The sequence below is a fragment of the Silene latifolia genome, chromosome 11, assembly GCF_048544455.1.
Source record: "Silene latifolia isolate original U9 population chromosome 11, ASM4854445v1, whole genome shotgun sequence".
Classification (NCBI taxonomy): Eukaryota; Viridiplantae; Streptophyta; class Magnoliopsida; order Caryophyllales; family Caryophyllaceae; genus Silene; species Silene latifolia.
This window is the reverse complement of record NC_133536.1, coordinates 78,840,749-78,853,920: the sequence shown is the minus strand read 5'-3', so window position 1 is coordinate 78,853,920 and position 13,172 is coordinate 78,840,749. Positions and strand designations below refer to the sequence as shown.

Below are 13,172 nucleotides of genomic sequence, written 5' to 3'. Positions count from 1 at the left end.
CAAATTTTAAGCTCAAAAGTCGAACTTTTATTTTAATGACTATTAAAGTTGCTATTTATCTATTTATACCCCATAAAAATTAATAACTACTAAAATCATACGAAAATTAACATGCAACTTAAGATCTAAAGTTCATATCATATATACAACATTGGGTAAAACTTTTCATGCCATAAAATTTTTTTATCTATTTTTGCCAAAATTGTCACTATTTATTGGAATCGTTTCAATATGCCCAAGCATTCGTTTATTGGATGGCTGGCTATCCAAGGAAGATTACTCACTAAGGATAGACTAGTACGATTTGGGGTTATTCAGGATGGTACTTGTGATATGTATCTGGACCATTCTGAAGATCAGTCTCATCTGCTATATCATTGCAGCTTCAGTAGCCAATGCTGGGCATTGCTTAAGGTCTGGTTGGATGTTGCTCTGCCTGGCAGTGGGATACTTGAATGGTGTAGTTCATGGAGATGCAGGTCTCTCATGAAAAAAAGGATTGTCTGTGCTGCGGTTTTGGCCTTGGTGTATCAGCTGTGGAGGGTCCGTAATGTGTGCATGGTGGACTGTTACCTTCCTTCTCCTGCATTTGTAGTTAAATCTGTGCAACAAATAGTGCAAAGCAGAGGTCAGCAATGGAAATGGACTTCTAAGTATCAATGTATGAGTTGGTCCCCTTGGATGTAATTTGTTATATTTTTAGCAGTTTATAGTAGGGTTACTATGGTTTGAGTCTATTGGTGAATGTATGACATTATCTTAATTATTAATATAATTTTCACATTTCACCAAAAAAAAAAATCATAAATATGCAAAATTAAACCATTTGATCTAAAAATTTACATATAGTGTGTAAATATTACATGTGACAACATACTAAATTTTCATGGGCAGGAACAAAGTGTAACCATTTTTAACATAAATACCTCTATTTAATCGACTTTTAAGATGTAAAAATCATAAATCATGCTATATAAAACCATTTTATATGAAATTTTACATACAAATTGTAAAATATGCATGTGAGGTCGTGTAAAAATTTCAAGGTAAGAATCATAATCTACCTATTTTTAGCATTTTAATTGTCATTTTACTCAATAAAATGTAATAAAAATACTAATAATCATTTTAAAGAGCAATAAATTACCATAAATCATCAAAAGGACCTAAAATCAATTTAGGACCAGAATGTTTAACATTCAAAATTTGCGTGGCATTTATCTTCATAAATCACAAATTTTAAGTTTTATACGTTAACATATTAACTCGGAAAAATAAAATCGATTATGCATGCAACAACTTTTGCTCTGATACCAATTGAAAGATTCGTATATCTCTTATTAGATATTTCTAATATCTAAGTGTTTATAAGTGTAGTCATAAAACTTAAAGGAACTTATGCATGCATAACAATTTAATTAAAAGAGAATAAATTTAGTCTTTCTTACAAGGAGGGCCGGAATTTGGTTTATACTAAATTGGTCTCCTTACCAAGTTAGTCTTCTTAAGAATAATCCAAATGCCCAAAAAACCTTAGATCTAATTGCAAGATCTACTCCTCAAGGATTGTACCAAGGAAATCCTTCTTAATACAAATATTAATTTGTTACTAGAAATTAATATTTGTTCCCTTAAAAATACTAATATTAAGTGATTACTACTTCTAGTAATATATATATAAATAATATATTAGAGATTTTAGTGAGTTTTTCTAGTCTTGTTTTATCAAAATACTAGAGAGATAAGTTAATTATCAAGTTCTTAACTTATTGGAATGAATTAGAATAAAAGGAAAATGCACTACTTGAGTGTATTATGGAGGAGGCCACCAGTTTTGCATGGGTAGAGTGCCCAATGCATTTAAATAATGCACTTTTAACAAATTTAAAATCATTATATAAATGAAATAAATCACATACAAAAATTAACTAGTAATTCACAATTACAATTACTTAAAATGGTCATAGAATTATAAACCACAATTACTTGTATTTATAATAAGCAATTCATTCTTTCATCAATTGTTTCATAAACAATAATAACCTAAGTAATAAAAAAATTTAATTACTTAGTACGAATCTTATTTAATCGAATTACAATAAGATACGTATTATAACTCACAAACCATTCGTTCAAATTTAAGTAATTAATTAACTTGTATCGTCATACAATCAATTAATAAGTCAATTAAGAATGTTTCCCTAGAAGTATGACCTTAAGGGATCAACTGATCACCACCGTCATACGACAGTAATGTCAAACTCTAGTCAGCCAATCATTACCGATTAATGTGGATCAATTGACAATAAAATGTGACTTTCCCTTTAGTATTCTTAATATGAGATTTAAACATGTGATCGCATTATTGTCGAGGACACATACTCCAACAGTGCGACCCAGACCTAGCTCTAGCAAGACAATGGATTTTCTTAATGGGGCAAGTCTTCATTTAAGCCCTTGGTTAACCCTAAAACTTGTAATTAATATAAATACCCCTTGTAATTAGAACAAGAAGAAGATACCATTAGATAGCTTAGCATAAGTAGACTATTATTAACCACTTTATTTACATCTTAATCTTTCCTTAATGATTGCTCAAACAATCTTAGATCTAGCTTTGTAGTTGAAGAATCCTTGGGCTTTTATTAGAGAATTGATAACTCTTCATCATTAATCAAAGCTTTATTCTATTGTTCTTCTATTTTTCTTTGTTCATCTAAAGTTGGTATAATTCCTTAACTCTTTACTTACTCTTTTACTTAAGCTTTTGTTAACTACTTTACTTAAGCATCATGTTTATGCTTGTTAAAAATTTTGACACAATTGATGACATGTTAATCATGATGACTTGTGAGTAGTCTTCTAGTTATGTTTAGTGGGGGATTAGGGGAGTAATTATGGGACATGCTTATTAAGTTCATATGAATGATTGTATATTGTGTTTTCAACTTATGCACATGTTACGCTTGATGAAATGTTGGATTGATAACCTAGCATGATTCTCTAATATTTTCAAGTAGACTTATAAGACATAAATATCCTCAAGGATTTTTGGACCATGCATATAGTTGAATAGGAAGACCCAAGTCGACGTAGGTGTTGTATGCTATAAATCAACTCGACTCTAAGACCTAAGTCACCATATGAATTGTAAGACATAAATCAACTCGATTTCAACACAAGACAAACGTTTCTATGACTCATTATTGTGATTGTACCATGATTTCCCTATGAACCCATGACACCCTAGTATTTTTAGTAATTTGTTTACATCCATGTTTCTATTTTGCTTGCCTTGCTCTTCATTTGTTTACATTTTTATTGTCTTATTTTAGCTTACACTCAAACCCAAATTGTGAGACAAAGACATCACAAAATACAGATAGTGACCATACCGCGGTCAAAAAGTTGTGTTTGGAATATCTGCATCTGCAATCCTCAACTGGTGATAACCCGATCTCAGATCAATCTTGAAAAACACTCCGGCTCCAATCACCTGGTCAAAAATATCATCAATCTCGGCAAAGGTTACTTGTTCTTCACGGTAACATGGTTTAGCTCTCTGTAATCGATGCACGACCTCATACTACCGTCCTTCTTTTTCACGAATAAAACTAGTGCACCCCAAGGCGATACACTAGGTCAGATGTATCCCTTATCCAACAACTTGTTCAGATGCTTATTCAACTCCTCCAAGTCTTTTCGTCCCATACGGTACGGAGCCTTAGATATAAGTCCCATCTCTGTTTTAAGCTCAACACTAAAATCAATGTCCCTCTTAGGAGGTAACCCTGGTATCTCCTCCGGAAAGACATCACCGAACTTACAAACCGCTGGTATATCTGATGCTGATGGCTCCTCTACCCCAATATCCCTCCCGTGGAAAAGGATCATATGACACCCCTTCCTTAAACATGACTTTAAAGACATCACTGCAATCTTATTCACCTCGGGTTTAAAAAAAACCCCCGATATGACATTTTAACTCTCTTTGGCCCCTTTAATGACACTTTCTTTTGACGACAGTCTATCTTGGCCTCATACTTACCCAACCAATCCATACCAACTATGACCTCAAACCCATCCATATGGAACTCAAGTAAATTAACTGGTAAATCCACTTGCCCAACAACCATAGACACCCCTTTATACAACGTATTACAAGACACTTACTCCGCCGAAGGTATAAACACATCATCCCTTACCAACACATGCTCCCCCAAAACCACAGTTAAGACATGACCCCTAGACACAAACGAGTGGGTTGCCCCCGAATCTAACAAAACCAAAGTCGGTTTATTATTAACAAGAAAAGCATCAGTGAACTTCCGCATCATCCTCAGCTTCTTGTTTACCCATCATGAAGAGTTTGCCACTGTTCTTCTGACCTCCTCCCTGGCCCGTAGTCACTGATGTAGTAGGCTTAGCCGCCGAATTCTGAGTCACACTGTTATTCGGGCATTGAGAGGATCCACCATTATTGTGGATCTTACCGCCATTGTTGTTGCCCTGACCTCCCTGGTTGTTCCATTACCCAGTTGGCCTATTACTCGCAAAATTCTGGCTCAGAGTTTGTGAGTAATTCCCCTGATAATATCTCGGAAAGAATCCTCCTCCCCTTACAGCGCTCGTACACTCGTACCGTTTGTGACCTGACCTACCACAGTTGTAGCATGGCAAGGTTGATTTGTTGCACGTACTCCGACCACCTCTTCCCCACGCACGAGATCCCCGACCATAACTAGACCCTCCAGGATAAGTTCTAGCTTGGTTGTGGTTACCCCGCTTGTGGCTTGGTTGGTTGCCACCCTCACTAACAATTTTCCTCTTCTCATTCCCCTTTTCCCTAGCCTCCTTGGCCACGTTGACCAACCTCTCCGCATGGCCCACTCTCTCATAGACAGCTTTCAGATTAGAACGCGAAAGTTCGATGAACCTGTAATAGTAATCAGTCACAATCATACTATCAATCATAGGAAAATTATCAAACTCAGCCTTTAACTTTGCATGGATATGCTCCCGAACAACGTGGCCCAAATTCCTACAGTATGCCCGTGCTCCTTCTCTCTCATTATGCCGCCATACCCCAGCCTCATCTCTCAGATAGAACGCAGCCTGTTGTCGAGCAACTTAGGCTCGCCATTGCCCTCAAAACTGGTAGGGTTAAAGCGGGAAATGGTGGTGCTCAAACGTGATGCATCAACCGCTTTCTCCCCCCCCCCCCTTTTCCACACATTCATAAGTGCCTCAGTGAGCACCTCTTGCTGCTCAATCGTCCTAGCTATCTCATCAAGGCTCATCTCCAAAGCCTGGATGTAAGCGGCTGCTCTATTTGGCGACATTTTGAGCTGATACAACCAAGACAAACGTAAGCACATAGGCTACGACTCAAAACAAATATCACATCTGCCAAAGAGGTACTCGATTGAGTACGAGCCACTCGGTCGAGTATACTAACAACTCGGCCGAGTATTCCGACTCCAGTAGCTTATCTAAAAAGCACATAAAGAATTCTCGGTCAAGTATATGCCATGCTCGGCTGAATCATGTTAAAAAAGATTCCCCAAATACACGACCAATAAGTATAAGTTTCAATACCATGAACAACAAAACGCAAACAACCAATCATACACATTATATTTTTCTATATAACATTTTTTACTCCACAACATATGCATCCAATTCATGTCATACCATCTCGAACCACAACAAGCTCATCCACTTTATTCATACACGAATATACACAAAGATGCACCGATCCCCAAGACACACACCATAGTGTCCGGCCTAAATTTGTGTGGGAAACATGGCGGTTTCGAGACGTCTCTCAAACCTTTGCGGTAGCTCCGAACAATTCCTACCCAGGTTCATTTTAGTTAGACAATCTATGTTCATTTGTTCATTGGTTTTATGTTCCAAAATCGTCGCTCTGATATCACTTTGTAACACCCCTATACACCAAGGTGCCTTACCAAGGACCACCTTAGTATATCAAGGTGCTACCATCTCAGTTTCCCGAGTTAAAGTATATCAAATGAACCATCAAAGAACATTTATTAAAAGCACAAAACTTTTTTATCACATACAACCTGATGACAAAACAAAAACTGTTTACAACTCCGAAATAAACCAAAAGAAACTAATGTTTAAGCGACAACAGAAGATAGCTAAAGGAAAGGTGATGACTCGAGGCCATTCGTAAACCAACTGCTCACCATCCCCAAATGGATCACCACAGTTTTGAAAACAAGAAATGGGGTCAGTCAAATGCATAATCAAAAATAAGAACTCACAATAATATAATCTAATACAACAGTAACCAACCAATCCTCCAAACTCCATCAGTCATCAGTAACCGACTACACACTGAAATTTGTAGCCTTGCCAGGTTACCAATCGCAACAGGTAACCCACACCGCTAGTGGGGGACTGCAGCCTTGCCCACTAAATCCCCGCTCATTGCAACAAGCAAAATGTGCATAAGTCCTTGTGAGGGCAGCCACAAGAGGCGAAGATGGGGTTGGAACCATCTCCCGAAAATGCTTCCACAACAACAATCAAACAACGATATAATCTCAATCAATCTTAATCCAAATGATACATGTTATACAATCAATCAAAACCAATCTTATACCAATTATACAATCAACTGAGTAGGGAAACCCTACCTTATCACGATCCAGGCAAGTTACAACAAAATCACGCTAGAACGCCTCATCTACGTAGTCCTCACCTAATATGATACCATACATTCAACAACCACACATAACAACGCTAATCACCCAATTCCCCCAAATCCCAAATAGGGTTTGTAAGTCTATAACCAAAATATATAAATGACAAAGGGTAGAATACTAAATGATCGAATCGACGCGGGAAAAGGAACGTAATACCTCAAATCTACGAACCCTAGCCTTAGTATGACGATGATAGTTGGAGAGCAGTATTACGTAGCTTATAGTTTTAGAAAAGTGATTAAGAACTGATTATAAAATGATTAAACCAATAACACGACTTATATATACTTCTCCAACTATTTTTATCAAAACCGCGGAAATTAACCCGTCAAACCGGGTACTCGGTCGAGTACCTGAGGTAATCGGACGAGTAAGCCCTACTCGACCGAGTTCCTCGCAGCTCGGCCGAGTTCACCCAAAACAGTAGCTTGTTTAAAAGCACTCGACAACTTACTCGATGAGTATGGGCTACTCGACCGAGTAAACTGAGAACAGAAAACTGTAGCATTACATCCAACCTATACTTACTCCTTTACTAGTAGTTTGTTGAGTTCATAAATATCATTTGATAGGCTTTGATGATGACCAAACCCAACCTATCAAAATGGTGCCGTTGTCGGGGACGGTGGATTATTGAATTGTTATCTTCTATTGCTTTTTAGTTGTGTCTTTCTTTACCTTGGGGAAGTCAATTTCCTAAGGTGGTTCTAATTGTTTTCTAGTATTTGATATTTTGTATGCCTAGGAGATTACAAGGTAATCGCTTGCCTATTGATCCCGAGATTGAGAAAACAATGAGTGGTATAAGAAGAGCCTTTAGAAAATTTGGAGGTGCTTCTACTTCAACAACGGACGACACTAATTCGAATATTGAAGGACATGTGGACGTAGGAATTATCCTAGTAGATTGAGTTTAGTTACCAGCAACACTTTTGCAAGACAAGGAGAGGCCAACCCAATTCCAAAAAAACCACAAAATAAACCAATCATGTCTAAATTCTCATCACATTTCGTACCAACTAAGGAGGACCTACCTAATTGTACTCCAACACCCGCTCACTTAAACAGAAACTTTATTGCAAAGTCTGCTTTCATAAAACATGTTGAGAGAAGTCAATTCGGAGGAAGGCCTAGTGAAGTTCCACATTATCACATGGAAACTTTTTTTGACTATTGCGAAGCTATTTCTCAAACAGGGGTAACTCAAGACCAAATTCGATGGCTGTGTTTCCTTTTTCCTTAATCATAACCGCAAAGCAATGGTTAAAGAGTCTAGACAAGACCACTCTTGGCATTGATTCCTGGAAAAAGCTAGCACTAACCTTTTACATGAAGTTTTTCCCACCGGAGAAAACCAATATGCTTAGGGCACAAATCACCGGGTTTAAGCAAAGAGATGGGGAATCTCTATATGAGGCTTGGGAATGATTCAGAGCTACTTATTGCTCTTGCCCTCATCATGGGCTAACCGAGTGGTTTTGGTCCAACAATTTTGGAACGGGTTGTATGCAGATTTAAAAAAACGTTCTTAGCATGGGGTCTAATGGAAGGTTTACCGAATTGGATGATAACCAAACTTGGGCCAAGATCGAAGAGATGGCAGTCCATACCTCTCGATATACTAGGCAAAGAAAAGCCACTAGGGGAGGAAAACATGAAATGGATTCCGTCACACAATTGGGTGCCTACTTGGGCTATGATCGAAGAGATGGCAGTCCATAACTTCAGTGTATTACAAGTATAACTTTAATCCAAAATAACTTCAATGTATTACAAGTATAACTTTAATCCAAAATAGTGCAACTTTATACTAAAATGTGATTTTGAAATTTATTTTTTTGACTTTTTGTAATTTAAAATAAGTTTACGACATTTCGGTATTTTTTAGAGTATAACTTCAGTGTTTTACGAGTATAACTTTAATCCAAAATAGCACAACTTTATATTAAAACGTGATTATGACGGATATTTTTGGACTTTTTGTATTTTTTAGTCAAGTTTATGACATTTCAGTATTTTTTATTGGTACTTTCAGAGTTTTAAGTATAAGTTTAGCCAAATTTATGTAACTTTAGTCCTTTTTGATAAATTAATGGAATTTTAATTAATTTTAAGTCAAGTTTATATAATTTAGTCCTATTGTATTTTTAGACATTTTTGTATAACTTTTGTTCAAAATTGTGTAACTTTAGTCCAAATTTGTGTAACTTTAGTCAAAAATTACTTTGAAATTTATTTAATTTTAAGACAAGTTTATATAATTTGTCCTCCTGTAACCTTAGTCCTTTTTGTATAACTTTAGTCAAAAATTGTGTAACTTTAGTCAAAAATTGTATAACTTTAGTCCAAAATTGCATAACTTTAGTCCAAATTTAAATTCAGATTTGAAACCAACACAATAACAAAACGAGATTGAAGTTGCGCATAATGTCATTAAAGTTGCGCATAATATCATTGAAGTTATTGAAGTTGCGCATAATATCATTGAAGTTGCGCATAATTCCACTGAAGTTACATATAATGCCACTGAAGTTGCTTATAATGTCATTGAAGTTGGGCATAATGACAATTAAAATTGGGCATAATGCAACTGAAGTTAGACAAAGTGTGTAGTAAAGTTGCAGATAATGCCATTAAAGTTACACATTATGGATATTGAAGTTACACATAATGTGTAACTTTAGTACATGAGAGTATAACTTTAGTATAAACCAAAATGATATTTGAAATATGAAATAAAGGAGATCTGGAAAAAGATTTTATCCAACAAAAATTAACAAATAGAAAAACTAAAATGTTAATTACACCAACAACCAAATAAAGAAAAAAAAAAATCAAACGTAAATTAAAAAACAAGATCGGAAAAAATATAAATTTAAAATGAAATCTGGAAAATGTAAATAAAAAATAAAATCAAAGATATTTGAAATAAGAAATAAAGGAGATCTAAAAAAATATAAATCCAATAAAAATTAACAAATAGAAAGATTAAAAAGTTAATTAACCAACACCCAAATAAACAAAAAAATATCAAATGTAAATTAAAACAAGATCTGAAAAAATGTAACTTAAAAATGAAATCTGAAAAAAGTAAATTTAAAAAGAAAATCAAACCAACCCACCACCACCGCAAATACCTCACTGCCACCAAATCGAAAACCATGATTACTAGACCTGGCAAATACCGTCTCCACCTCGGTTATTCCACCATCTCAGCCCCGACGCTAACTACAGCAAAGCAACACAGTCGGTTTTATTTTAATTTATTTTTTAAAAAGGAAGAGAGCAGATCTGGTGGCGGCAGCAGCAACCCCACCACCAACCACCGCCAATAAAAACAAACAAAAACCACGTCCTATATTTCAAAGAAACAAAAAAAAAAAGAAGTAAAACTTATAAATCACCACAAAAAAACGAGCCACACGGCTAAAACCCACGACCTCCACCATCGTCGTCTGGCACTAAGTCACACACGACAACTACATCCTAGATCCGGTGGCGGCGTGAAGGAGGCAGATCTGGTGACGGTATTGTGGTTGTTGTCGGCTGCGTTGTTGTTGGTGGTGAGAGAAGAGGAGGAAGAAGTGTGTGTTTGAGGGAGGTTGTAGCGGTCATGGTGGCAAATCTGGCATGGTTTCGATGGTGGCTGTGCGTGGTTGGGTGGCCGTTGTGGTGATGATGTTGTCAGGTGTGGCAGGCGAGTCGTGGTGGCGGAAGTGCTGGTGGCGTCGCGTGGTGGCGGCTCATGAGGTGGTGGCGGAGGGGATGTAGAGGGTGTCGATTTTAGAGGTAGATGTGGTTGTACGGTTGGCGGTGGGGTAGTGGCGGTGGTGGGAGGGGAGGGAATTTATTTTGTTATTTTTTTGTGGTTTTTGAAATGAGAGGATTTAGTGAGAGAGAGTGTTATAGAGAGAGAGAAAGAGAGAGAGAGAGAGAGAGAGAGAGGGGGGGGGGCTGTGAGAAATGAAAGGAATGAGAGAAAGTGAGTGGTTTAATTAGGGTGAGTAAATGGGTTAGTGATTAATTAGGGTGGATATGAGAGAGAATGTAATTAAACACCCTTTTTGTGTTTAATCTCAGCCATTCAATTTCAAGATTTATGGGCCTTTAAGGGGACTTATGGTCTCAATACTAAAGGGTGCACTTATTAGATCTCTATATATATATACATATATTGCTCATAATCGTTTGTTTCGTCTTGATTAGATTGAATGAGGGTTGCGATATAAGCAAGCAATGATATAGTAGTCTTGGATAGAAACATTGAAGAAAAATTATAGGTGCTTGAGGTATAACTTTGAAGATGCATTTAGAAATTTTGGTGATCACTTCAAGACAAGTCAAGTACAAGCGTTAGGAAGCTCAAGATGAAGAGATTATGATCAAGATAAAGAGATGATCCATATACTGAAGGTCTCCAGGAATATTAGCTAGTATAGGACTTCTTCCAATAACGGTATTTTTAGAAGTAATGTTGGCAAGGTACAGTTATATCTTTTTTACCTATAACTTTACTTACCAAGCTTAATGTTATAATCATTTGCCCTATAAGTTTGAGCTGTGATATGAGGCGCACGACCTAGGGTTTTAAAAAAATATTTTCGAAGCTTTAATCTTAAATATCTTTTCTTGGAAGTGTGTATATATACTAGAACGAGGTTTGGGTCCGATTAGATTGAATAAAATTGAGAGTATCCTATTGATTGGTAAAACGAATTATGAGTTGTCATGCTATCTAGGGTTTTCTAGTTATTCATATCTAAACCCTAGGTTAGCCCATCTAATATAATATTAGGGTTTTACGTGAAGAGGGATTGGGCCTATGACCCGTTTTCTCCCTTGATTCGTAATCCCTTGTGTAAGATAAGAATTAGGGTAAATCTCTTGATAATATTTGTTAAAGATATTCTATCACCTTATATGATTTGATTTATTCCTTTCTATCTTCCAAGATATTATTGGACTAAATTATAAGAGGATTAGATTTATTTCTTGTGCAATAAACTACACAAGATTCACGGCACCTTCTAGGGTTTCGAATGAAACCTAGACCTCCATCTCTACTATAAATATACAAGTGCTTTATCCTTTCAAAAATAACTTTTCATGCTATTAATTTCCTTTGCAAACAAAACAGATTAATTTTTTTTTAAAATTTGATTAAGTGTTATTTTGTTTTGCTTTCATAAATCTTTTCAGAAAAGTCGTCCTCCATATTGCTATTTATTTCTAAGAATTACGTTATTGGATAATAGTGATTAAATTCGTTCTTATACGTTCAATTGTGTGAACATCAAAAGAACAATTAAAACACTTTCTTATTAACGTGAGATGGTCGAGAATTTAACGACACTCAAAGTGAGTTACAACTAGAGGTAGTTGTTCGAGTAGTATTGATAATTTTGTAATCCGTATAAAGGTACAAAAGTTATTAATCGAGAATAGTGGACGTAGGCATCGACATGTAAACCTGAATCACTTCAAATATCGTGTGTCCCTCGCATCTTTCTTTATTTCATCATTTACGCTTTAACTTGTTAATTAGTTAGTCAAGTTTAATTCATAAACTTCGAGTAATTAATTAAAATATCACGCTCATACGGACAAATCGGAAAAGTGAGCATATTTATATATACTTCATTCACCCCCCCCCCCCCCAAGTATATCGGATCGATAGATGCTTCCATTGTTATCATACCCTCGTGCTCTTGATTGCCTAACCGCAAAGATACTGATCTATCTATCATTTTATTTATTTAGTTATTTGCGCTGCCTATACGTGTGAAGTGGATTCCAAATATCTCAAATGTCCTATCTTTGATGGGAAAAACTATAGTATTTGGAAAAACATGATGACAAACTATATAAAGGGACATGATTGGGAGTGCTGGAGAATTATTCAGAATGGACCAATCAAGCTTTTGCTTGCGTCAACTGAAGGCACATCCTATGAAAGAAAGAGGATGACTATATTGAGGTTGATTACAAGAAAGCCGAGAAGAACTCGAAGGCCATGAGCTTGTTGCCAAATGGCATGACTTCGGTTGAATTTGATCGCTTTTCTTCTTGTAATTCTACCAAGGAAATATGGGATGCTTTAGAACTAGGCTACGTACAAAGGTACTTCGCTTGTTAAGAAACAAAAGATTGACTTGTTAATTCAAAAATAGGAACTCCTTACAATGGAGCAAAATGAATCACTCGACACTATGTCCGCACGTTTCACTAGCATTATTAATGAATTGCAAAACCTTGGTAGGAAGTTGGAATATGAGGACATCGTCAGAAAGGTTCTTAGGAGCCTTATGAAAAAATGGCAACCTAAGGTCATTGCGATTGAAGAAGAAAGAGATCTCACTTTATTTTGTTATCAAGAGCTAATTGGTGTACTTATGGCACATGAAATTATGCTCAATAAACATGATGACGAGCGAG

General features: G+C 36.1%; 1 protein-coding gene and 1 non-coding gene across 2 annotated transcripts; one reads left to right on the top strand and one right to left on the bottom strand.

Moving 5' to 3' along the window:
• Window positions 1-231: 231 nt before the first annotated feature.
• LOC141613578 (uncharacterized) lies at window positions 232-687 on the top strand. Its single transcript, XM_074432317.1, has one exon. The coding sequence runs from the start codon at window positions 232-234 to the stop codon at window positions 685-687; it is 456 nt and encodes a 151-aa protein (XP_074288418.1).
• A 7,409-nt stretch (window positions 688-8,096) lies between these two features.
• LOC141615705 (small nucleolar RNA R71) lies at window positions 8,097-8,203 on the bottom strand. The gene has a single exon (XR_012530110.1). It is a non-coding gene; the product is annotated as a small nucleolar RNA R71 (small nucleolar RNA).
• Window positions 8,204-13,172: the final 4,969 nt, after the last annotated feature.

What these genes read in the sequence shown, in the direction of transcription:
- LOC141613578 (XM_074432317.1), top strand. Translation starts at nt 232, where the DNA reads ATGCCCAAGCATTCGTTTATTGGATGGCTGGCTATCCAAGGAAGATTA.